The 26,629-nt window shown below is 38.1% G+C and overlaps 1 protein-coding gene across 1 annotated transcript in view; it reads right to left on the bottom strand.

Annotated features, from left to right (window-relative positions):
• Positions 1 to 655: 655 nt before the first annotated feature.
• Ubqln1 (ubiquilin 1) overlaps positions 656 to 26,629 on the bottom strand; it is a 42,864-nt gene continuing 16,890 nt past the window's right edge. Inside the window, exons 3-11 of the mRNA XM_023699115.1 lie at positions 24,947 to 25,062; positions 20,954 to 21,216; positions 18,907 to 19,065; positions 18,488 to 18,722; positions 8,867 to 9,009; positions 5,127 to 5,210; positions 3,831 to 3,946; positions 3,457 to 3,625; positions 656 to 2,609 (exon numbers count right to left, since the gene is read on the bottom strand). Coding sequence (XP_023554883.1) covers positions 2,457 to 2,609; positions 3,457 to 3,625; positions 3,831 to 3,946; positions 5,127 to 5,210; positions 8,867 to 9,009; positions 18,488 to 18,722; positions 18,907 to 19,065; positions 20,954 to 21,216; positions 24,947 to 25,062 — 1,438 coding nt within the window. The 3' untranslated portion in view covers positions 656 to 2,456. The remainder of the gene's footprint in view (positions 2,610 to 3,456; positions 3,626 to 3,830; positions 3,947 to 5,126; positions 5,211 to 8,866; positions 9,010 to 18,487; positions 18,723 to 18,906; positions 19,066 to 20,953; positions 21,217 to 24,946; positions 25,063 to 26,629) is intronic.

Below are 26,629 nucleotides of genomic sequence, written 5' to 3'. Positions count from 1 at the left end.
CCACAGCTTAACCTCACAGCACACTGAAGAGAAACAGTCTCTTTACCCTTTTTCCTGACAAGGAGATATGGCTTCACTGCTGCCGCCTCTTGCCCTAGCATCTCAAGAATACTGTACCACATACTTCTAATTTAGGACAAATGCCAAAATTCTAGAGTTTTTGAACTAGGGTTTCTACTGAACGTGCACAGCTTTCACACAACCAGAAAGCCAAGAAACTGTAATTCTGAACACCTTTAAAAATATTTTAATGTAGAATGAACATTAGAAGGACCTAATGACTTAAACCAAATTTTTTTTCTACATGCCACTGCAGTAGTTTTTAGGTTAAAAAAAAAAAAAAAACACTGTGCCACCTAAAGACATCATCATGACACCTTGCTTAAAGTCACACAACTAGGAGGAAAACAAAAAAAAACAAAAAACAGAGCCCAGATCACATTATCTCTCAGTGGGTTATCTTTTTAACATACCACAACAGAGAATGTATGTACCCAACACTTTAATAGTGAAGCTGAAAAAAAAAAAAAAACTCACTAAGGAATAATCTATGTTGTGATAAAATCTGGGATAAATCAACTTTAATACCTTTAAAAGATACAGTTCAAGAATGTAAATTGAAGTCTTTCTACAAAAGAGACAAGACAAGCAAGTGTAAAAGCTAGAGATTTATTGTTACTTTGTGATTAATAAATCATCAAATTGGTTATGACACTGTCCCACACTGTATACTGCCATTCATCAGTACAAAAGTCTTTAAACCAGCCTGAGGCATAAGGCAGAAAGGGCAAAGCCACAGAACACCATCCTTAACAGCATCTAGCCATGCCTCCTCCACAACCTCTGAAACACAGTTGCCTCCTGGGGAAAGTGTCACAACAGCACAGGGACTGGTAGGCAATCTGGCCTCTTGATCTTTATTAATAGCAAGCAACTGATAGAATTAATGGAATTCAACAGGTATTTTCCTTGATTTTATTGGTCTGAACTCATTTAGGTTACTTTAACATTATAATTCCTGTAACTGTACATGAGAGAATATAATGACCTAAGAGAATACTGAACCAGGGTCAGCCAAATATATTACTGACCCCTAAGTTATGTTTTAATTGGTCCTAAAGGAATGTATCACCCCAAGAGTTTGAGAGTTAGGCAATCAGAACTTCTTTGGGGTGGGAAAAAGGCTGTGGAACAGCCAAATGTATTCAACATTGTTAAAACGGCTCTTTGTTTTTCATCCCGAATGATACTTCATTACTACACTAAATGCACAGAAATTTTAACAGAATCTTGGCTGCCAGTATTATTTAGTTAGGCTGGCCCAATCCAGGATAGATTCCGTCTGGCCCCCCTCCCCCACCTCCCCATCTCTGAGGCTCTGAAAAGCACAATGTTTAACTATCCCTTAAAAGAACTATCCAAACACTTCAGAAACAAGTGGCTCACAAATAATTTTAAATGTATGCACTGCCTGTGCAAGAGAAAATTGATAAACCCAAAAGATAGTTCTATTTTATATGGTGATTAAAAGTAACTGAGACAGTAACCCTTTCAGTGAAAGCAGCATTTCAATTGCAAATTGCAACGCCTTCTAACTACCTAAAGCAGCTGAAAGTCCTGGGAAAAGGCATTTTGGGTTATACACTACAGAGCTCCTTCCATCCGAACAGGATTAAAGTAATTTACAGTCCTATGTGAGTGCTGAGACGACGTTACATTATGCTGTCTGTACAATTACACATCCCTAAACAGGTAACCAGAATTAGCTCTCATTGTATATTTATCTGGCACTCTTTGCTGGGTGCTGTTATCAAAGACACTGTAAGATTCCACACAGGTTAGGAAACTAAGTTCTAGGAGTATTTCCTTGCCTTATTTCATTGGTTACAAGTACTCTGCGTACATAACTTATCACATAGCATGTTTCTAAAAATGCAGTCCCAAATATGCACGCTCTGTACTGTATACAAATACAGCAAAAGTTGTCAGTAGTATAAATCTTACAGCATTTGTTGCAAAAATACATGCCAGAGTCACAATAAGCAATACTGTACCACAAATTATAGAGCGCAAATGATTTTCTTCTTTTTAATTTTTTTATTCTACATAAATTACTACCATAGGCTAATGTTTAAAAGCAAATAAACTGGACAGATGCAGGACAAATTTATTCACCCAACTATAAAAGGTGATGCTTTTAAAAAATTACAATGAATGCAGAAGTGTTTGATGCATGCAGCAGCCTTAAAATGAAAAGCATTGATTCCCACTGTTCCCATAAAGAAAATCACAGAAAAACCCACACGTCTTACTGCACTCCACCTTAAAACGCATCATATTGGGTTTATAACAGCACAGAATTCCAAGAGTCAAAATGAAATAAAGCAGGTATTTTAAAGATTTAAGAGCCGTTATCAAAAATAAATTACATTTTTTTTCAAGATACAGAAATGCTGCTATGATGGCTGAGAGCCCAGTAACCTTTCAATAGCCGCATTGATATCACCTCCTGTTGCTATTAGTGCTTGCAAGTTTGCTTCACGGTTCAAAAATCCCATTGCACTGAGCTGCTCGAGTTGCTGCTGAAATCTGACTTCTGGATTCTGCAGCTGTTAAAAAAAATAAATAAATTCTAAGGGAAAGCAGTCTGTGCCATGCCTACATTTATAGAAAATTTTACTGTTTCTTAACATGCTGATACAATGAGTTTCGTTTTTTGTTTTTTATTTATGTATTTCTACAGGGTCTTGCTATGTAGTGATCCTCTTGTCTCAGCCTCCCCAGTGCTGGGCTTACAGGCATGTGCCACCACATCCAGTCTTGGTGACCAGCTCAGTATGCCCTAGTTTCCAGGGCCCACACAGCATGCAGTACTGGGGATCAAACCGGTCCTTGTGCATGCCAGGCAGATGCTTAGACCGCTGAGCTATCTCCATGGCCCTGATACACTGAGCTTTTTTTTTTTTTTTTTTGCAGTACTGGCAAATGAACTCAGGACCTTAAATGCTTATTCTACTGAGCTATCTCCCCAGCCCAATACAATGAGCTTTAAAAGCAATGTTACTCATTGGGAATATAGCTCTGTGGCATAAGTGCCTGCCTGGCAAGCACAAGATCCTGAGTTCAATCCCTAGTACCCCCAACCCCCGCTGCCCTGAGGAAAAAAAAACCTTTCTGTTTCAAAAGCAATGTTCTTTTGAAACATATCCTACACATTTAAAATTTTATTAATACTAAACTAGGAAATGTTTGTCAAGGATAGAGGTCTTGATCAGGATATACAAGACCCTATGTTCAATCTCTACTGTGCAAAAAAATTAGTAACTTTAGTCTACTTTTCATGTGAACATCATATAATTTTGTCTTTAAAACAACAAAGAACTACTTCCTTCTTTCCATTTGGAAAATTCTACTGTGGAGGTATGCAAAACTTTTCACAGAAGAAAGAACTATCACCTGAGGGTTTACTCCAGCAAGAGCCTGCAGCATTTGCTGAATGAACTGCTGGTGTCCAGGTTCAGTGGTGCCTACTGTGGAGCTTGGGTTTTCACTCGGTGCAGGGTTAGACCCGTTGGTTCCAGAAGAGCCTCCAGTGTTTCCTAATGCCCCCAGACCAGGAGTAAATCTAGGAAAAGCACAGAGAGTCTAACCTAGAGGCCAGCCCTGACCAGGTGGTACATCAAATTACACTTTAACATAGAAGCACTCTTCTTACAATAAGTATTTTTTTACTTTAGAAACTCTAAAACTAATCTCAATTAAATATATTAAAAAGCAGAAAGACATTAAATCTAAATCTGCAGAGAAGGTAAGCACTTTCATAAACTTACCCTGGGATAAGGCCAGGGGCTTCTGTTGCTAAAGTCTGTAAACCCTGCTGAATCTGTAATAAGGCTTGCATTGCTCTAGGGTTTGACATTGCTGACAGTGTGTCAGGATTCTGCATCTAAGGAAGAAAGAAAACCAATGGTTATAAAGGGTAAACTTTTATAATTTTTCTTTGCTATGCTTTTGCAGAAAATCTAACATCTTGCTCTCAAACACTAGTAATCCACGATTTCTCTCACAAAATAAACACCAATGCTTCACACTGACAGCAAACCTGTACAAATCATTGCTTGACCTCCTCCCAAGTCCACCATGAAAGCAGTTTCATAATGGAAGGCAATCAGGACCTACTCTGGATGCCACAACTCTTCCCTTCTCCAACAGAAGTATTATTTCTAAGAGACAAAGTCCAAATGCACAAGTTGTACAACATGGTAATACGGTGAAAGCCACACAGTCCTCCTGACCAAGTGTTATCTATTGCTGAAGTAACAAGTTTGCCAAAAATGAACACTCAAACAATAGGTCCACATTTGAAGTTAATACATGTATCCTGAGTTCAGCGTCACAACTTCCAAGTACACACCATATGACTGACCAAAAAGTTGGCTTTTATCATTTACAGTAAGATCAAGGACACTAACTAACCTTGCATAATGGCTTACAGACCTAGGAATCACATAAATATATAAAGCCTCAACACTACCATTTTCAAAACCACCAAGACTAACTTTACTCTTTTTAAATAATAAAATACCATGGCAATCTCAAGTAATTTTTATAGTAAAACTTGCCTTATATGACAACACTAATAATATTAATCTTACTCATTCCAAGTGTGAGGAAATGAGCTCTAATCCTTAGAAAATAGTCATTCTACTAATTTGGAAGACATTAAAACATTAGAAAGAAACCAAACCTGTAAAATACAGTAGCGTAGCTCTTTCCTGTTACTCAAGATTAAACCCATAAAGTATAACATGACACAAGGAAGCACTTCAAAGTTAGTAAAGTGAAAGGAAATGGTTTATGATACTGAAGCATTCAAAATCCTAAATCCTCAAAAGCAAAAGTAAAAAGTAGTTCTTTCCTCAGAATTTATGTTTAAGAAATATAAGCAAAAGATCAGCAGTGAAATGGGGCTTAGCTAGGATCAAGCTGAATTCCCTGCAAACTGGGAGCAGTACTGCTCTATTCTATGTTTTGCTATCAGCCAGAGAAGAGCAAAGAAAATGTTCATCATCAAACTATTTCAAGCAAATCATTACCGAAGATATCTAGCATCTTTTCTTACTCACTTGTTGGAGGAAAGTTGGGAGCTGTTGTCTCATTTGTTCTTGAAGCTGAGGATTTCCAGCAAATAGGGGATTATTCAGCATCATCTATGGGGCAAGTGTTCAAACAATTTTAACTGGAAATATCAAACAAGTAATGTACCTTGTTTAATATTCTATCTTCCTCCAAATGCCCAAGCTGGCACTTGAAGAAAGGTAGAACATAAATAAAAAAAGGGAAATACTGTCCATAAGAGAGATCTCCAGGGAGAAAACAAAAAACAAGGTATCTTGTCAGTGAGAATGGTGAATATGATGACATGCAATATCCTAAAAAGTAGAAACAATTTTTTTTTAGGCTTTTCCTTGAGCAAAGATGAATTTTTGCCTTTGACACAAAAATAGGAGTTAACTGGCTCTCATAAAAAAGTTTCCTGCTACACTGACAGAATAAACATCAAAACATGAAACTACGTACATGGCTTGCTTAGAAACCTCAACACTCAAGTGGTAAGCACAGAGAAAATCCAGATCTGGAATCACTGTTCTACCTGCCTACTGCAAGACAGCTAATATTAGGTCCAGAAAAATAACATCACAAAATAGCAACCAACTTGTCAGAGAAATGGAGCTGCTAGGTGAAAAATCAGCCAAAACGTAGCACCAACTATCCTCTGGGGAAAGTTAAAATGTTAAGAACTGGAAGATGTAAATTCGTTAGAGAACACCAAGATTCGCATCTGGATTTCACCTCACTACCACCAGAGATGAGAGAAGTGGCACATCGCCTGACCTTCAAACAGGTGTTAAGAATTTAAAAGTCAGGGCCAATGTTAGCATGATGTTGAAATACCTGAAAATAAGATTACAATACACAATCAGCAAAGCCAGAAACTAATAAATTCTCATAGCTTCAAAAAAACTTTTAAACTATCTTCCCCAAAGTAAAAAGTCAACTAACAATGATTTACTAATAGCCTATTTACCTGTCCAAAGTCTGAGGTGGAAATGATCCTTGCCTCCCGTAGTTAACCACATTTAAGAGCAACTATATGTCAATGCTGAAAAAGAGAAATTCCCCTCCCACCTTTAGTTCACCTGTTATTGCAAGGCTGATGGGTTACTTCAGACACAATAATCAAAGCAAGAAATTAAACACTGTTTTACTGATACATGGCATTTATTTCGAAGAGATCAGTAAACTCACAGTAAGTGAAATACTGCCTACATAGGTCAGCGAACTTGCTGCTTCACTTAGCAAAGCACAGTATTTTTTTTATAAACATACTAATAAAATAATCACTTTTCAAGATCTGTTATTTAAACCTAAAAAAAGCATGTCATCTTAAGCTTTTTTTTTTCTCAAACAAAAAAAATTCCATTTTGATTAGGATATTTCTAACTTACCTGACTTCATGTCACAACACTTTTAATGTTTCTGACAATATCTGAATGTATAAAAATCAAAAGTAGAACAGAGAAACTATAAACTTTCATATTTTGTAATTAAGTACATTGTGAAAGTTTCCAAATTGCCTATAATAAAAGAATTTGAGCATTCTTTGTCAATATTACATTAGAATATCAAAGACATGGAAGGCCGGAGATATAGCTCAGTGGAATAAGCACCTGCCTGGTAAGTGCACAGTCCTGAGTTCAATTTCCAGTACCAAAAATAATGTAATGTAACAGTACATGGAAGTGAAGTGCTCTAGCCCTTTATAAGCTTAGAACTATCATTCTACAGTATAGGATTAGAAATGTACTTGCTTAACTCATAATGCAAAAGCAAAATCATATTCAAGCGTTAGTTGGCCAAATAAATACCTGGAAACATACAAGTAGGAATGTTCTACATACATTTCCATATTTATTGTAAACAAATGCAAACATTTTAGCTTTATTCACTATCAAAAATATTTCTGAGTACATTAAATTTAGGCACTTAGTAGTAACCTGGTCTGGTGATTTTTATATTACTAAAATAATCTTTCATAAATGCACTTTGTACCTATGATATGTCAAATTTTAAATATATAATTTTTCCTAAAAACTTGCTCTGTATTTACACCCCATCCCATCCCATCCAATTCCATCTCCCCTCCCCTCAGCCCAAGGCCATCACACTAAACTACATCTCCAGCCCTTTTTAAGATAGGTCCTCACTGAATCACAAGCTGCAAAAGCTGGGCTTGAATGTGGGCAGGAATACCCAGTTCCACCCAAAAAAAAACAAGGGGCCAGGGAGATGGCCCAGTAGAGTAAGAGCTTTCCTGAATGTGGGCAGGTCCTCCTGCCGCAGCCTCCCATTGGGATACAATTACGGATACACACCACCACACCGAGGTCAATTTCACAAATTTTTTGAGGGCACAAATTACTAAGAAAGATTATACCTCAAAGACATCTGCCATATACTTTTATCAATGTGGTCTTAGAGTTCAGGTATAAAAACCTTTTCATCTGACATAATGAAGAAAATGCTTTTAAAATGAGATTAAGTATAAAAGGCCACATGTATTAGGCAAGAATTCTACCACTGAACTATATATATACCCAGCCCTATCTACCTACCTTTTTATTTTTAAGACAATGTCTCCCTAAATTCCCAAGTTTGCCTCAAACTTGCAATCCTTCTATGTCAGATGCTAGCAACTGAGATTAGAGGCATGTACTCCAACACCAGACCAGAAGCTATTTGAACAAACAGCAAATACAAACTATAGCTAACCAAGGGCTCATTTCACATCTCCCAGGTTGTCAAGCCCACTGGTGCATAATTACTGAAGGAACTTGAGGCACCTAAATAAATATCCAATATAATTACATTAAAATCCTCTAAGGGGGGGCTTTGAAACCTAAGCACTAATACTATTTTCAAAGCTCCCCAAGTGATCCTGAATGATTCAGCCAGTGCTGGGAGTCATTAATTTTCTTATCATCTTCAGAAACAAATTAACAAATTAATAAAAGACTAGTATACTCAAGGGGGGGACCTATATTAAAAAGAATGACAACACTGTTCCCATAATCCCTCCTTTACCTTCAGGTTGATTTATAACTGCAATATTTAACATGACTAATACAATCTAAAAAAATCTAATTACATATTTATTCAATAATAGTGCCAAATATATATATATATATATATTTCAACTGTATTAATACTGGTTTTTTTAAATGTATTTAGTACAGGGTCTACAGGGTCTCACTATACAGATCACTCATAGTGATCCTCGTTTTCTGCCTCCCAAGCGCTGGGATTACAGGCACATGACACCACATCCAGTCTCAATTGTTGTCTCAGTGTACCCCAGGGATGGGGCCAGCACGGCAGGCCAGGGACCGAACCCCCAGCCCCTGTGTCTGCCTAAGCAGGTGCTTTAATCTGCTGAGCTATCTAGCCGGCCCTTGATACTGTTCTTAATCACTTTTAGGATTCACATTTCACCAAAGACTATCTTCAAGAAACAATGATTTGAATCTTTCATACTCACCTTGTCATTCAGCATGCATAGATACAACATAAATTTGTACTACATTCTAGTCAAGGAACAGCACACTGTAGTCAGTAAATGGTAGAAATGATACAATGTGACATACTATTATTATAAAGAAACAAACAGTCCAAAACACTGGGGACAGTTTACCTATATTTCTAATGTAATAAGAATGTACAATACAAATGTGCCACAATCCATCACTGGACTGGGTTATTACTTCAATTCACTGTGCAGTCATTTCTAATGCAATTCCAAACTCACCTGTGCGGCAAGGTCAGGGTTCTGGCTCAGGGACTGCATCATGCTTCTCATGTAGGGGGCAGACAACATGTTCTGCATAAGTTGTGGATTTTCAGTTATTTGTTGCAACAAGCTCTGCATCCCTGGCGTGTTGAACATACTAGCTGAAGGTTTGTTTTGGGGGGAAAAAAACGTATTAAGGAATAAACAAAAGTTATACCACAATATACAGTTAAATTTTAGCAACTACAGGTGAATATAATCTATTAAGAGGTTTATTTCATTTGGCTTTGATTACCCACAATCAACTATGGTCCCAAAATATTAAAGATTCTGGAAATAACAACACATGAATTTTAAGCTGTCCATTGTCCCAAGGAGCACTACAACTCTCAGGCCCCTGTTCTATGCCTGCTGTTCAGCACAGCCACAGTGCAGGTGCTGCCCACCTACCATCACAAACAGGGCTGGTATCCTCTAACTCTTATTTATTCAATAACAGTGCCAAAGCACAAGAGTTGTGCTACTGCCAATTCAGAGACACAACATGCTGTAAGTGAAAAGGTAAAGGTTTATGACTTAAAAAATGATAAGAACTATAGTAAGAAAAAAATTGTGTCTGTAAAGCTGTGAAAAAAAGGTTGTAATTAGTTTTGCTGCTATCCCCTCAAACTGCAGATTATTCAAAGAAAAAGCATTGGGGCCGGGGAGATAGCTCAGTGATATAAGCGCCTGCCTGGTAAGTGCAATCCCAATTGAATCCCCAGTACCCCTCCCCCAAAAAGCATTAAGAGAGTGTGTGTGTGTGTGTGTGTGTGTGTGTGTGTGTGTGTGGTTTTTAGGCCTCTGTGAAGGGTACAGCAACATATGCCAGAGCAGGACTTCTTTGTACACACTGAAAAATATCATTTAAAATAACTCTGGCCCTATTTTTCTTGCTGGTCGGAAAAAGGTCATTTTCACTGAGAATCACATTCAACACTCATTAGGGTCATACTGAAGAGTGAATTTTTGTATCTAGAGGTGGCAAAGCCTCCACATCCATTTTCTAGGAGTCCTGGGACAGTTCACTGAGTGAAATGTTAGGCTTCTTTAAGAGACCTCAGAACACAATGGCGAAACAGCATCTTGAGCTAGGTTAGGATGCAGTTAGGATGGCTTTGTATGCTGACTTAACTAACCTTTAGCTTTTTCACTTTGCTTTTGTTCTTCCACCTAACATGCTTTTACTGGGCACTTGATTCTTCCCACGTATCGCTTAGTTTTATTCTAATTCTGTTGTTTATAATTTTTTTCCTAATTTCTCAAGTTGAAAATTTCAATTTAGTTTTATTCTATACAGCACTGTCCAAGAATACTGTAAAACAGGTTGGCACACGACAGCAGGACAAATCTGACCTCTAACCTGTTTTTGTACAGCACATAAGGTAAATAACTACATTTTTAAGTGGCTTAGGAAAAATAAGTCTAGTAAAGATAAGCATTTTGTGAAATGCACCAAGTATCTGTGTCTGTAAACACTACTTTATTAGCATAGTCATTCAAACTCATGTGTTGTCATGACAATACATAAACTCATGCATTTGTTATGAAAGCATTGTGCCAAAATTACAACTTCACACTACAGCTCAGGGTGCCACAAATCAAGGACTGGGCTGTAACTTGTGTCTCATAAACCTGCTTTAGCATCCTGTTCTTTTTTTTTTTTTTTGGCGGAACTGGGGATTGAACTCTGGCCCTTGCCCTTGCCAGGTAGGCGCTTATTCTACTGAGCCATCTCCCCAGCCCAGCATCCTGTTCTTTTAATGACTAGTGAATACCAATCATGTCAGAAGCAGCAAAAAGGAAAATGGACTACAAGTGTCATATTTTCAAGGTATAGTAAGTTATTTTGCCAAATGAGATGGAACATAGTGCATAATTATGTAATAGCATTAAAGAACATGTAACATGCATTGATACTAAAAGACTAAGGACTTAGTGTGTAATCCCTTAGTTACAGGAAAGCAATGATCAGAAAAATTATAAAATTAAAATGAAGTATCTCACTGCAGCTAAATTTCTTTCCAAAAGTAAAAACTGAAAATGAGGCTACAACCAAAGTTAAGTTTTTGAATACCTTGTTAGTCAATCAAGGCAGATCAGCAGCAGCCAAATAAATATACAGCCTTTGGGGGAGAACAGCCCGCCACCCAAGAATTAAAAGATATTGAGCATAACGCTAATACTCAATTTAAAAACCCTGCCAATGATTCTGAATGGTATTCCTTGCTTCATGAGTCAACAAACATTACTTTCTATTTGAAGATTAATCTGCAACACGATGGAATGCTAAATGCAAAAGCATCCAATACTATAAATGCTTTCCAAACTGATGAATATTCATACCATTAAGACCATATACTTTGGGAATACTAGCTCATACTTCAAAGGACACAGACTAACAGATGAACATTTGGAAAATTTTGTTTTATTTTATTATTTTATTTTTTCCTGTATTTTAGGGAAGGGTCTACAGAGTGTTCAGGGTCTCATTACTAGATGTGACTCGTAGTGATTCTCCTATTTTATAGCCTCCCAAGTGCTGGGATTACAGGCGCACACCACCACACCTAGCCTTTTTTCATTTTTTATTTGGAAATTTTTAATACAGAACATTATAGCCCCCAATTAAATAAAATCTTATCCTCTTAAAGTCCATGCTTCTCATTAGTAGGTATTTTTGAGTAAAATACATGATTACTGCTATATTATAATGTTACCATAAAAATGTGGAAATTCGATTCCTTGTGATATAATAGTTCCAATTTTGTCTGTTGGCACAACCTTTAGAACATCTGGCCACTCCTGCTTTTTTTTTTTTTTTTTTTTTTAATTGAGAAACAGCAATGAGACAGTTTCAAAACTGATTACTAGGCCAGTTTCAATAATTAATACATTGTACATTGTTATCTTCTTAGTGGTTATCCATAGTACAAAATGCAGACAGGATATCCTGTCCAAACACTATTAGTATAAATCTTTCACACTGAATTAAGCGAAAGGAGCTATATACCTATCCTAACTATTCTGTATATACAGATACAAAATGGTCCTTCCTCCCCTTTTTTTGTTTAGTCCTATCAGAGATGGGTATTCCATTGGCATTTAGATACTATAGGTGTGTAAATTCAGCAAAACAATCCAACACAGTCTGGCAGTTCACAACAGTAGTGGGTTATCCGCAGAAGTTGTTGACTTGAGCCTTTCACAGCTCAGAGTATTAATATGGCTTTACTTTACCTCGTTTTTATACTTTTCTGCTGGATGGTTAAGACCAAGATAAAGCAAGACCTATGTAACAAGAAATGTAACTTTTGTTTTTTTGTTTTTTGGTATAACTGGGGATTGAACTCAGGCCATCTCCCCAGCCCCTCCTGCTCTTAAGATTTCTTCACTTTCAAGATTAAGTACTTCCGGGAAAAGATGAGTCAGGAATTTCGCCTTTACATGTATTTGTGTACATATGTATAATGTGCCAAACTTCGGAAAGTTGAATATCTTAATAATATATAAATACGTTCACAATGAACCTATTTTCAGCTTCCCCAGAGCTGGGATTACAGGCATGTACCACCATGCCTGGAATCAGTGGGTCAAAGGCTCAGAGTGCCCAGGGACAGGGCTGGTGCGGCATGTAGATCCGGGGATCAAACCCCAGTCCCTGTGCTTGCCTAAGCAGGCGCTTAGTCCACTGAGCTATCTTACCGGCCAGCTATTTATTTCTGATGAGAATATTAACATGAAATGTTGGAACATTAGCAATCAAAATAAAAATCTAAGTAACAAGTTATAAAACTGATTGTTCTTTAGACAAAAGGTGCCACTATCAACAACTTCATTATTTAAAAAACACCCAACAGTCTATTAATCAGGATACCAGTTAAAATCTCTGTCCTTTAATTCTGAAGTGGGAACAATGTATCATTCCCTAAAGGACAGTAAGAATCAATTCATAAGTAGAATACAGTAATTTTTTTGTATTTAAAAATGGTACTACTGGAGCTGGGTGTGGTGGCGACAATCCCAGCAATTGGGAGGCTGAATCAAGAGCACTGTTGTGAATTCCAGGCTAGCCCAGTGAGTGATTTCAAGGTCCTATACTACAAAGGACTACAGTCCCTGTACTATAAAGTGAGACTTTCATCTCAAAAAAAAAAAAAAAAGTACTACTTCAATGTTTATTCAACCTATGCTTGATCTAAAAACCTCAAGGTACACACTATATTTTATTAAAGGGCATCTACCACTGTGATCATCAGTTGTTGTCCCCATTCTGACTCTTCATTCAGCACTAAATTTTTTTCAGTTCTTCACCCATAATACCTTTCCACCTCTTCTGCCAAGACTCAGTTCTCCCTAAAATCACCATCTCATCACACCCAGGGGACAAGGCCAGCACGGCAGGCTGGGGATTGAACCCCTGGCCCCTGCATCTGCCAATGCAGATACTTTAATCAGCTGAGCTATCTGGCTGGCCTAACCTTCCCATATTTAAAAGTATAAAACAAAAACACAGGAACTAGGTATAGGAAACCATCTGCATTATTGTATGTCAGGCTCCAAAGATATGCCCAAAGACACCAGAAGCAACCAAAGAGGAAATAAACTATGCTTACCAGTAAACAAGCAAAAATTGTTCAATATAAACTCATACCCAAGTCCAGGACCAGGCCTTCAGAAAGACACACATCTAAATGGGCTGTGAGAACACAGCAAAACTGAAGCACAACACAAACATATTCAACAAGAACTCCAACAAGAATTATTTAAGGATGAAGTGAAACCAATCTCTCCACAGCAACATGGACACAACACCTATGACCGAGCCATTGTTGCTGCTGCTCCTCTTATTTGCTCTCTGCTCTTTGCCGCCACCATGAACTGCTGCCTTCTGCCATGTGCCACTCTGCCTTGGAGCCAGCTGAGTATGAAACCTCCAGTAACTGAGCTAAATCAACCTTTCCTTCTTTCATTATGGGTGTTGGGTATTTGTCCCAGCAATGAGAAAAGAGTAACCGGGACATATGGATAAAGCACTGTTAAGAGTACTGAGCAGAGGTCTGGGTCTCAGCCTAGAGGGATGGACAGTTAGTGACCCTGGAACTATACCTTGCAGGGTGAGCAGAGTTTGCTAGATGGGGAGGAGGGGTAAGGACAGTCAACTTGGTATCCAATATGGCAGCCACTAATCCATATGCAGTGACTTAGATTTACATCAACAAAAGTAAATAAAATATAACTTCCACTTTAAAAAAAAAAAAAAAAAAAAACTATGACTCCTAACTGTACCTATACTGGAAGTGTAGTCTACACATATCATCTCGCCTCATCCCAACTCACAAGATGCCGCAGCTGTAAGGTCTCCAGACACCACACTGTCAGTCACAAAATAGTCCATTTTGTCTCCTCCAAGATCCAACTATGCACTGTTCTTACTCCATTTTGGAATCCTAAGTTTGCTTTCCAAGTTTCAAGTCTAATTCTGCTATTCATCTCTACAAAGTAGAGTAAAGCTAGCCAAAAGAAGTCTCCTATATATTGTAATAATTCCCATGCAAGACAAATACAGGGGCAGGAGATGGCTCAGTAGAATAAGCGCTTCCCTGGCAAGCACAGGGGCCTGAGTTCAATTCCTGGTTCCACCAAAAACAAAAGACAGATACAGAACAAAGTAGACATACAACTATATGAATTCCTAGAACAGGGAAAACAAATTTAAAATGACAAACGGCTGCTTACATGGCAGGAGAATTGAAACAAAGCAGAAAAACAAAGTTATTGGGATGAAAAACAAGTTTCATGTCCTATTTAGTATGGGAGTAGCCTGTAATGTTCAAAACTGAGTCAAAGTTACATCTCAATCAAAATACTTACACTGGAGCTAGTAAGATCAGTTCTCCACCTCCACCTCCTCCACCACCACCACCACCTGCCTCGCCTCCCTTTCATCATTAAGTGGATGGTGGCCTTATTTTTCTACTTTTTTTCATAGAAATCTGCAATGACCTTTATTTTTTTTTCAAAGTTTTATTGATAAACAGCAATGAGACAGTTTCAAATCCAATCGGAAGTACAGTTTCAACAAATAATACACTGCATATATTCTTCTTAGTGGTTAATTGTTGTACAAGAAGTGGACTTGTGATCCTATTTACAAACACCATTAGAACAAATCATTCTATTCATTAAGAGAATGCAACTATATATCTATCCTAACCACTTGGAATTTCTACTCTTTTTTTGTCACCTTTTCAGCCATGATTTTATCCATCCTGGGTGTGGTAGCTGATACACTGCATCAACATGAGGGGTCCAAAGCTTAGCTAGACCAGGAGTATATGCCCTAGGGTAAGGAGTTCCTGCCCCAGAGTGACTCAGCACTTATAGGGTATATAAAGGAGTTGAGGAGGCTTCTGCATGCCACTTCCTTAGAGGAGCTTGATTGACACAGCTGTGCCACTTCAGAGGCACTCAGATCTTCCCAGCAGCTGCCACCACTTTTTTGGAGGAGCTCCAGTCTTCACAATCCGCATAAAAGGAAGAGAGAAAGGCTTGATAGACGCCACAGCTGCTGCGCCTCCTCTGCTCTCCACTGTTTCCTACAGCCATAAACTGCTGCTGTTTGCCTTGGAGCCAGCAAAATATAGACCAAAACTTCTACTAACTGTTCTTTCCTTCCTTTAAGTGTCACATATTTGTCCCAGCAACAAGTAAAAAGTAGCAAAGACCAAATCTGGTAGCAGGAGGGGGGTCACTGCTGTGACTCTACCTGACAATGTGGATTATGAGCTTTTGGGAATGGCTTATAAAAAGAGATAACAAAGGGTTTGGAGATGCTGCCTACTAGTAAAGAGCTGGAATGCCTTTGGCTCATCTGTATGGGAGATTCTGGTCAGAGCTCAGAAGATCGGAATGCTGATAAAAAGCCTGCCTGTAAACACCAGGCTGGGAGGTTTCGGCTGAGAAAAAAGACTGCATTGGTTGTCAGACTCCAGATGATTTGTGTTATGGCTTGGCAGAAAGTTTGTCTGCATTTTTTTTTCCTGTCCAGAGACTTTGCCTGAGACTGAAATTAAATACAGTAGACTAGTTAATCTTAGGAGGAAAAAAAACCACAAAATCTCAAGGCAGTCAAATGTTGAGGTAGTGACATGGCTATTGTTGGGGGTTTTTAGTCAGATATATGTTGAGAGCCAAGAGCAAAGAGCCCAGCAGGATGATTTTAAAATGTGAGTTTGGCCAAAAATGCTATGGACTGCAAAGATAGAGCTGAGATTTCCATTGCACAGGAAAAAAGAGAGTAAAAAAGATGTCCTGAGGGCATCACAGGAGGTAGCAGGTTCTCGTTCTCACTTTTTGCAGCCTCAATATCACAAGGGTAAGGGATTTTAAAGAATGGAGGTGGTAGCCACATTAGGTTCCAAAATGGAGGTGACAGCCACACCAGATTCCAAAATGGCTCTGACACAGAGAATCTGTTCCTCAAAATGAGGGTCAGAGTACTCAGTGATCCAGGCACTGGACCCCTACAACCAAAAACAAAAGCCTGGCTACTGCTCCAGCTGGCAGCAGCCCTTGGCATCATCCACGTGGCAGTGGTTTACAGCACCTTCAAAATACAAGAGTTCTGAGGTTAAAAAGGCATCCACCTAGATTTCAAAAGGCCTGGGAGGCCAGGTAATGTGCGCCTTAGAGAGAAATATATAAAGCTGTGACCAAGAAGCCTATTCAGTAAAAATCCCAAAAGTTTAAAAAAGCCAAAAACATAATTGTCTGAGAAAAGCTACAAAAAGGGAGCACAGCAAGCCTAAGAAATAAAAAGCCATGGGGCCTGCCCCTTAGCTCAGTTCTTTAAGTGGCTGCTTCAACAAAGCAGTCAGGCTCAGGTTGCTGTGGTTTGATCCCCACAACACAAGACAGCCAGTCATGCCTTGAAGGCATTCGGCGCAAAAAAAAACAAAAAAACAAAAAAAACACTTCTGCCATGGGCTGGTGAGATGGCTCGGTGGTCTGGGGCACCTACTTAGAACAAACTAAGCTGAGCAAAGCACAGGGACCGCGGTTCGGTCCCCCGGCACCACATGCCGGCCAGCCCCACCCCCTGGTGGGCTGAGCTGGCCACACACACAAAATAAATAAATAAAAAAATAAATAAAAAATAAATATTAAAAAAAAAAAAAAAGCCATGAGACCTACCAACAAAAGTAGCATAGGGGTAGAGCCATATAAGGCCTCTAGAGCTCACAACTCATTACAGATTACATCATATGTTCCACATAAAACTACAAAACTTAGTATTTGCTCTTCTAGATTTCAGACTTGCTTTGGTCCCATTGCTTTTATATCCTGCTGCTTGTACCTTTTAAAATGGTAATGTTTATCTTGTGCCTTTAAATGTGTTTAACTTTTCATTTATACAGAGGCTCACAGCTAAGAGTTTGCCTTAGATCTTGGGACTTAAGACTTTTCAGCAATGCTAAAACTTTTAAGACTTTGACAACTCTTACAGATAGACTAAAGTGCCTTTCACATTAAGGGATGTGCATGAGTCTTTGGGGGGTCAGGGGCAAAATATTATGGCTCTCATATAATATAATGTTGAAGGACTTAATAATAATTCTTAATGATAGTTAAACTTGTGTTACAATGTTAAAAGTTATAAAATGTTAATAAGCATGTCTATATACCTGGAGACTGGTTTAAAGTATATGTGTAGTTGACAAGGGGTAGACTGTGGTAGCTGATTCACTGTCAATGTGAGGGGTCCAAAGCTTAGCTAGATCAGGACTCCATGCTCTAGGGTGACTCAGCACTTATAGGGCATATAAAGGGGTTGAGGAAGGCTTCTGCACGCCACATTTTTAAAGGAGCTTGACTGATGCAGTTGTGCCACTTCGGAGCAGCTCCGATCTTCCCAGCGGCCACACCACTTTCTCAGAGGCACTCCAGTCTTCACAGTCAGTGTAAAAAAGAAAACAAGGCTTGATAAACACCACAGTTGCTGCTACTCCTCTGCTCTCCATTGTTTTCTGCTGCCATAAACTGCTGCCGTTTGCCTTGGAGCCAGCAAAATACAGACCAAAACCTCCACTAACTGTGAGCATATAAATAAACCTTTACTTCCTTCATTTTGAGTGTCAAATATTTGTTCCAATAATGAGTAAAAAGTAAGACACTGGGTTACCTGAACAATAATCAAGCTCTTTCCACTAGTTCTGCCTTTCCCAATTATGTTCTCCAAGTAGTAACCAGGATAATCCCAATATTACTTTTAAAATCTTGCATATATAGCATATCATTGTTTATAGCATGGTGACTGTAACACTAACATACTAAATACTTGAAAACTGCTAACAGACTATTCTCATCCAAGAAAATAACCATTTAAAGTGATATTGAATGACAACATACACATGTCAAAACATGTTGTACCCTTTTAAGTATATGATTTTATCCTCTCTCAAAACAATATGACAAAACTTACAATATTGAAAAGATACTTCACAAAAGGCATATACACATAAAAGCAAAAATAACTATATAGTAATATTTTCATTAAGTTACAACAATGGAAAAAATAATGAATTACTATATACATACCTCCTACTCCAGGCACCAAATTTGGCCCAGCAGTACTTTGCCCAGCAGTGCCACTGGCAACACTACTAGAAGTGCCACTCACAGAATTGGTGGTGCCACTGGAAGCCGAAGAACTCTGGGAAGTCTGTGGAGCCCATGGGTTGGGTAGTGGACCTCTATTTTCTGTGCGAGAAGGCTGACTACCTTCACCAGAAGAAGTATTGCTTACTAAGGAAGCAAATGGATTACCACCAAACTGTAATAAAGGACACAACAACCATAAATAAAATTTGTATTATAACAAATATGGACTCAAGTAACATATATGGAACTCTTTTCTAATGTAATTACGTTCCCTATGAAAGCAACCCTAAATCACATACATCACATATGTTAGACAGTGCTACATTCAGGGCTAGACCCTGGATGCGGTGGGTCACCTGCTCTTGTGCAGCACTCAGCATCGGCTCCTGAATGTCTGTATACATGCGGCGTAGAGCATTGTATCCCCCTGGGATACTTTCTAGGTTGCTCAAGGCTCTGTCCTGGTTTCGCATCATTTCCTGCATCATTGCTGGATTCCGGGCAAGTTCCAATGTCTAAGAAAAATATTTCCAATTTAATAAAAAGCACTGAAATACAAGTTACTCTATATTAAATAATCTTAAGAGTTTGTTAGTAGCCCATGTTTTGGAATAGTGGACTCCTGTATTAAGGCACAGTACACTAGACCAAATCAGAATGGTATCAGGCCAGGCATGGCAGTGCATGCCTGTAATCCCAGCACCGAAGGCAGAGGCCAGAGGATTGCTGCAAGTCTGAGGTCAACCTCAGGTACACAGTGAATTCAAGACTAGCCTGAACAGCACAGTGAGACGGTGACTCAAAAAAAACAAAACAACAAAACTAGAATGGTGTAATTTGTGTTAAGTGCTATATGTCCAAACTACAGTTTAAAAAAAGTTACTTTAAAAAATGAAACAGGAAGGGCCTGCCAAATAGTTAGGGCTGGCTAAATAGCTCAGCAGATTAAAGCTCCTGCAGGCAGGCTCAGGGAAGGGGGAGGGGAAATCCCAGGGCCAGCTGAGGCCAGGCCCGCCCCTGGGCGGGGTGCACTGAGTTAACAATTGAGACTGGGTGTGGTGGTGCGTGCCTGTAATCCCAGCTCTTGAGAGGCTGTAAACAGGCGGAGCACTAGGAGTCCATCTAGCAGTAAGACCCTGAACACCCTGTAGACCCCTCCCTAAAATAAAAAAAAAAAACAAACAGGAGATTCTAATTAACTTGACACCCTATAAGGAAAGCAATAACCAATCTGCTTTTTGTTGCCTGTTTCTAGTTCTTCAGCCTTCTTTGAGCTCCTAAAAGCAAAATTCCATTACACTCAGTATACAGAAACAGTTTTATAGAATGCAGTGCCATCAATTTGAGAATCATAAATTAAAGTTACTAGAGCTTTAAGTATTCAAACCAGAAAACCATTTTAGTCGGGTATGATGGCACACATCTACAATCCTAGCACTCAGGAGGCTGAGGTAGAAAGATTACTGAGAGTTTTAGGCCAGACTAAACCACATGGTGAAACCCTGTCTTTTCTTGTTTTTTAGGACAGGGTATACAGGGTCTACAGGGTCTCATTACGTAGATGGGACTCATGGTGATCCTCTACAGCCTCCCAAGTGCTGGGATTACAGACACATGTCACCACACCCAGTCTCAAGCCTGTCTCTGCGTGCCCCTGGGGTGGGGCTGGCACAGCAGACCCAGGGATCAAATCCCCAGCCCCTGCCTCTGCCTAAGAAGGCATTTTAATCTGCTGAACTATTTGGTCAGCCCAAAACCCTATCTTAAAATAAAAAAGAAAATCACTTTAAATAGTTCCCAGTGGACTTCAGCTCAAAAAGCAAACTAACATTCAAATAATATGAAGAAGAAAGCACCTGATTATAAGTGAATCACCCATCTCTAGAACTGGACTTGTTTCTTGTACCTTTAAATAAACTAACCAGAGACAACCCGCTCAAGCCCCCCTCCTGTCCCGCTAGGACATGAGCTTTCTTTCTTGCAATAAATATAGTCTGCTCATAAAAATAAACTGTTAAAAATTAACTTTCAAATGTAGCAGAAAATCCAAAGTTCAAAAATCTAAATTTAGTATACATAAATATACAGATATATGTATGTTTTATTTTTTAATGTTTGGTTTAAAAAAAAAGAGAAAGAGAAAATAAGAGACCGTTTTTTTGGCGGAACTGGGGATTGAACTCAAGCCCTTGCGCTTGCTAGGGAAGCACTTATTCCACTGAGCCATCTCCCTGGCCCCCAAAAATCTAAATTTAATACTTTAATACTTCGTTAAGGTTATGGCCAAACAAGAATTAAGATTTCACTTTAACAGTATACATATAAGATCATCTCTATAATATGGAAAACCAAATGTTAATAAATATACAATATTTTAGCTAAATGAATAAATTTTCTACATACTTGTCTCATTATATCTGGATTATTCAGCATATGACTAATTTCTGGGTTTCTCTGTATCAACTGCTGCATCTGTGGATTAGCCATAATTAACTGCCTCATCAAATCAGGATTTGAAAGCATGCTCTGGACGAAAGGATTTTCCATAATCTGGACCATCATTTCAGGGTTGGACAAAAGTTGTCGCTGCATTTGACTCTGTAGTTCGGAGAAGTTGGTAGTATTTAACCCCAAACTACTCAGACCTGCAAGCCCTCCAAGGCCACCTAAGAGGATAATGAAAACAAAAAAATAAATTGAGCCAGTAACTTTATCATCACAACCGTGCTAAAATATGAATATGCAAAATTAACTGACTCAATACTCACTTGCAAGAAGCCATTTTAAAACAAAAACAGAATTCCTATCATTTATATGTTTAATTCCCATAACTGAAATAAATCGATAGTTTATACCTTGATTTAAATGTAAGTGATCAAAGCCAAAGAATACCTTATATGTGTACCATAACACAAAATACGTGATCAAGGCATATAATATATGTTTTAATTTTAATTTATGACAATAAAACACACCTTACCATTAATGTTCCTCAAAGCCTCCCCCTAGCTTTAAACACACTTCCCCATCATTCGTGCCCCTTCCTCGGTACAGTTCTAGAAGTTCTCTTTTTAGGATCTTCACAAGGTGTGATCAAAAGAATATGCCATCCAAAGGGAAGGCAAACTTTCCGTATATGCTAGGAATTGTGCTACATGTTGGGAATAAGAGGAAAGGTAGACAAGGGAAAGAAAGCCTACATGGATGTGAATAAGTAACACTGATTCACAAAGGCTGTGAAAATAATACAGTACAGGTCAAAGATATAGCACAGTGTCTGCCTGGCAAGCACAAGGTTCTAAGTTCAATTTCCCATTTAAAAAAAAAGTTTATAAAGTACATAACTGAGCTGGCTGCTTTCCAAAGAAATGATACTAATGAGTTTGAAAAATATGCTGGCATGAAAAAGTGATGAAAGATGGAGGCATTTAATACAAGGTACAATGAATGCTATGTACAAAAACCACAGCAATAAATATATTAATGCATTCTAGAAACCACCAAAAAATTCAGTATGATCAGTATGGCTTGCAGCAGTGCACACAAATGTCATGGACAAACTTGTATTTCTTTTGCACCAGGACAGGCCCATGTGACAAGTTATACCCAAAGGACTTCAGGAAATGATGTGTGGCACTTCTAGGCAAAGCATTGCCAATCCAGCCTGAAATTCTTCAGCTGCTTCTTCTACCTTGGTCCAAGTAATACAGCCATAAGAGAGCAGAATTCTACTAGCTTAAGTCTCTAACGGACTATGGGTGGGCTCTCACAGATAATTTAAAAACATGTAGCATGAAAGAAAGTTTTGTAGCAAGAAATTAAGCTTTGTTGCAATAAGCCACAGTACTTGGAGTCATCTCTTATTTGACCATGATTTAATTAACTGCTGAAATGGAAGAAATGAGGATGGAGACAAAGAAAAATCTTCCAAGAGACTTCTCAGAGTAGAGTTTTTGCATAAGCCAGGGCTCGGGGAGAGGCACACCTGTAAGGTTTTAGGAATAATCATTTGAGTTGTTAACAGTACTGTGGAAATAGTGTGAATATTACACATGAAAAAAGCCCAGGGTTTGCATCAAGGAAATGACGAGAAATAACATGCGGTAGGACAGAAAAGAGGTTACGGACCAAGGGACTGTGGCTGGGTGTCATGGCAAACACCTGCAATCCCTGTACTTGGGAGGCTGAAGCAGAAGCACTGCTGAGTTCAAGAATAGCCTGGAATACATAGTCAGGCTAAAGTATGATCTAAAAGAGCCAGTATGAAAATTTGAAAACAAAAAACACAAAACAGGGCCAGCTAAATAGCTCAGCAGATTAAAGCAGGGGCCCAGGATTTGAACTTCGGGCCTGTCATGCCAGCCTCGCCCCCAGGGCACACTGAGACAGTGACTGAGACTGGGTGTGGTGGCACACACCTGTAAACCCAGCTCTTAGGAGGCTATAAACAGGCAGATCACTACTGAGTCCAATCTAGTAGTGAGACCCTGAATACCCTGTAGAGCCCCCCCCCCAAAAAAAAAAACACACAAAAAAAGCAAGACACTGGTAGAACGAAATAGCCAACTGAGGAAAAAGATGCTACATTACTGTTTGGTTTCTGAAGAGACATAGGCTAAATGATTTACTTAGTATCAGTTAATATGGGGGGGATAAATATAAGGCATGGAGTTCATAGGTTGAGGCACAAATCTGGGAATCAATAGGACAGAGAGAACAAACAGGAGAGAAAAAATACCTCCAGGAAACACCATCAATACTGTATAAGGAGCAAGAAAAAGTACACATATATACATATACATTTATAAATTTACCCTTGCAACACATGTCTACAAATGAGCCAGAAAGTAAAAGGAAGAAAACTACAGGAGAAATTTGTAAGCACTATAAAGAAGATTTAAAGTCAAGGGTCTACTACATATGGCAACCTAAGAGGTCAGTAGCAACCTTATCAAGGAAATGTTCAATGAAATAAGGGGTAAAAAATAAAAGTACAGTTAACTTGAGAAGGAAATGAGTCAAAAACAGAAAAAGGCTTTTGCAAAGATAGCTAAGAAGGGAAGCTCAGAAAGAGTGGTAATAAGATTCTATGGCTTCTAAGGATGAGAACCACCACCAAGAAGAAAAGGTGAATATAAAAGTAAATGTAATAGGGGATGGGAGATGGCTCAGTGGAATAAGCACTTCCCTGGCAAGCGCACGGACCTGAGTTCAATCCCCAGTTCTGCCAAAAAAAAAAAAAAAAAGTAAATGTAATAGATGATGGAGCAATCAAATGAAAAGTTTAGGGAGCTATGTGGTCTCAAACCAATTAATTAAAAGCTTCTCTAACCTCAACAATACCTTTTACAGGTCTGAACACTAAACAATTTCTAATATTTCTATATTGTTCATGTTAATAATTTTTGCCATGTAAATTCTGTGCCTCAACCAAAAGAGATACATTTTGCATAACACCTTAAAAAAATAAGAGCAGCAAACACTTAAATTCGGGGCGGGGAACAAAGCAAATTAGAAAATGCTAATATATGGCATACTATAAAATTGTTCCAATACATATCTGGCATAGCACAACTGAACTACAAACTACACCTATACAAAGGATGAAAAGTTATTATTCAGGAGAAAATCCCCCTTGCTATGAGAAAATCCTGAATATAAAAACACTATTGCAATGAACAATGTACTAGTCATATGATTTAAGAACTGAAGGAGACATTAAGCCCCTCATCTATTTATTTCACTTTGGTTAAGTTTCTGAATATTTTTCCACAGTAAAATCTCACAGAATTTCAACATATAAACTGGGTATAAGAAATGTAGTTTAGGGGCCGAGGAGATGGCTCAGTAGAGTAAGTGCTTGCCTGGCAAGCTCAAGGGCCTGAGTTCAAACCCCGGTTCTGCAAAAAAAAAAAAAAAAAGAAAAAGAAAAAGAAATGTAGTTTAAGCTAATGCAGAAAAATCCTTAACCGACCTTTCCCTAAAATCCAACAAAAAGGAAAATCCTAAACCAGTGGACTTGCTCTTGGGCCACAGTCCTTCCATGTGTTCAGGTAAGTTAGAAAAGTCATAAATGCAGTCCAGAATCTTCATTTTACAAATGAGACAATTATTGTTCCCTTGATTGTTTATAATCAACAATTAAATATATTTTCTCAGATGCAATTATGTAGTCGGCAGATCAGGTATGCATGTCATTTTTTTAAAAAAAGTGTCACTAATTGACCACTGTTTAAACGTGAACATAAGCTTACCAGGCATACCTGTGGCATCAACTACTTTCTTAATGCCTACAATTACAGAAATCATAGAAGACTTTTTAATTTGTTAAAAGGACTTAATGTTTTATTATGATGGCAGATGAGAGTAATTATAAAAATAACGAAGGGCATATACCTAAACCAAATGGATTGCTAGTAGCAGAACCAGATGTAGAGTTATTGTTTGGAGCTGATGAAGTTGTAACGTTGCCTCCCGTGCTATTTGTCTGCTGAACTGAATGATCTTGAGACCTAGGGAAAACAATTGAATTGCAATGTAAGAAGTGGAGCTAATTATTTCTAAAAGAATATCTCAAATATCAACGTCTAATTATAAAGGTTAAAGTTCCCAGACCAGCTCAAATTATCATAAAGTAAATACCTTGAAGTAATTAAGCACTAGGAACAAAAAAACAGGAATATAGTAAAACCTTATAAAATTAAAAATATACTGAAATTGCTCTACCCCTTTTTGAATACAATAACTTAAATATTTGTTTTCATATTGAGTGATTAATATATGAAAGGGAAGTAGGCTACCTTAAAGATAATCAATGATCAGTCACTCAAATAAGCCCGCTATATAAATAATTTTTAATCTATCCTCTTGTAGTTGCAGAACTTAGTTCCAAGTCCAGTCTTACTTATATCTTTAAAAGTATTAAAGTGAAAAATGGCAGATTTCATTAAAAGGCTGAGAAATCAATATGAATAACTAGGTATCGCTTTATATTTTTAAGTAAAAAGATTAGACTTTGTAAGAGAATTATTTCATGTGACAGCAGTTAAAGTGTTCTGAGACTCACAGTTTCCTTTAGTCTAAAGTGTTCAATATTGATAGATCTTACAACTACTTGACACCCAGGCATTAACTGCAGTGCCCACACGTGTACTCTATAGGGTTTCCTTCAGCTGAGGAATTAAGTACATGGCTGTACCATGTATGTTAAGTTTAACATAGTGTCCTCTGAAAAAAATTATGCCATTAGTTGGTACTGAAAAAAATTCTGATGCATACAGAATATCACACAAACAGGAAAAATAAATGTATTAGTAAAACAAATATATGCTGCTTAGAGTACACAAGCCTAAGTACCAATGTTATGCAAGAAAATCCTGGAGAAACATACTTCTCTTTTAAGAAATGCTCCACCATCAATGTTCTCAACAGAATAGTCTGAAACTATGTGGAAAAATATGGACATTGAGGACCAGGTCAAGAGAGGGCTCCAATGAATCAGACCCAATGTAGTTTTAGGAAAATTTTATCTGATTTATTTTATTTACATTTTCTTTGGATGTATGCACAAGAGTCATATGATAATATCCCATATCCAAATTAAGTTTTTTATTTTTGCCATAATTTTATTGATAAACAAATAGCAATGAGACAGTTTCAAATCAAATCGATAGGACAGTTTCAATAATTAACACACTGCATATATTCTTCTTAGTGATTAATTGCTGTACAAGATGTGGACTTGATATCCTATTTACAAACACCATCAAATTAAGTTTAAAGGGGCTCTTACAAGTAACAATAAAAGAGCAGTTTAAGTAGGAGTATACTTTGTCAGTAATACACAAAATAAAGGTTTCACTTAAACATTGAGGGTGTTTTAGATTTAAAGCAAATATGGTTACTGATGTATGTAGTTTGCTAAGGAACTGTCATTCAAGATCTTTGTGTAAAGGGCCAGGGAGATGGCTCAGTAGAATAAGCGCTTGCCAGGGGAGATGGCTCAGTAGAATATGTGCTTCCTTGGCAAGTGCAAAGGTCTGAGTTCAATCCCCGGTTCTGCCAAAAAAAAAAAAAAAA

Source organism: Octodon degus, unplaced genomic scaffold, assembly GCF_000260255.1.
Source record: "Octodon degus isolate 3935 unplaced genomic scaffold, OctDeg1.0 scaffold00111, whole genome shotgun sequence".
Classification (NCBI taxonomy): Eukaryota; Metazoa; Chordata; class Mammalia; order Rodentia; family Octodontidae; genus Octodon; species Octodon degus.
This window is presented reverse-complemented; position numbering and strand designations above follow the sequence as displayed.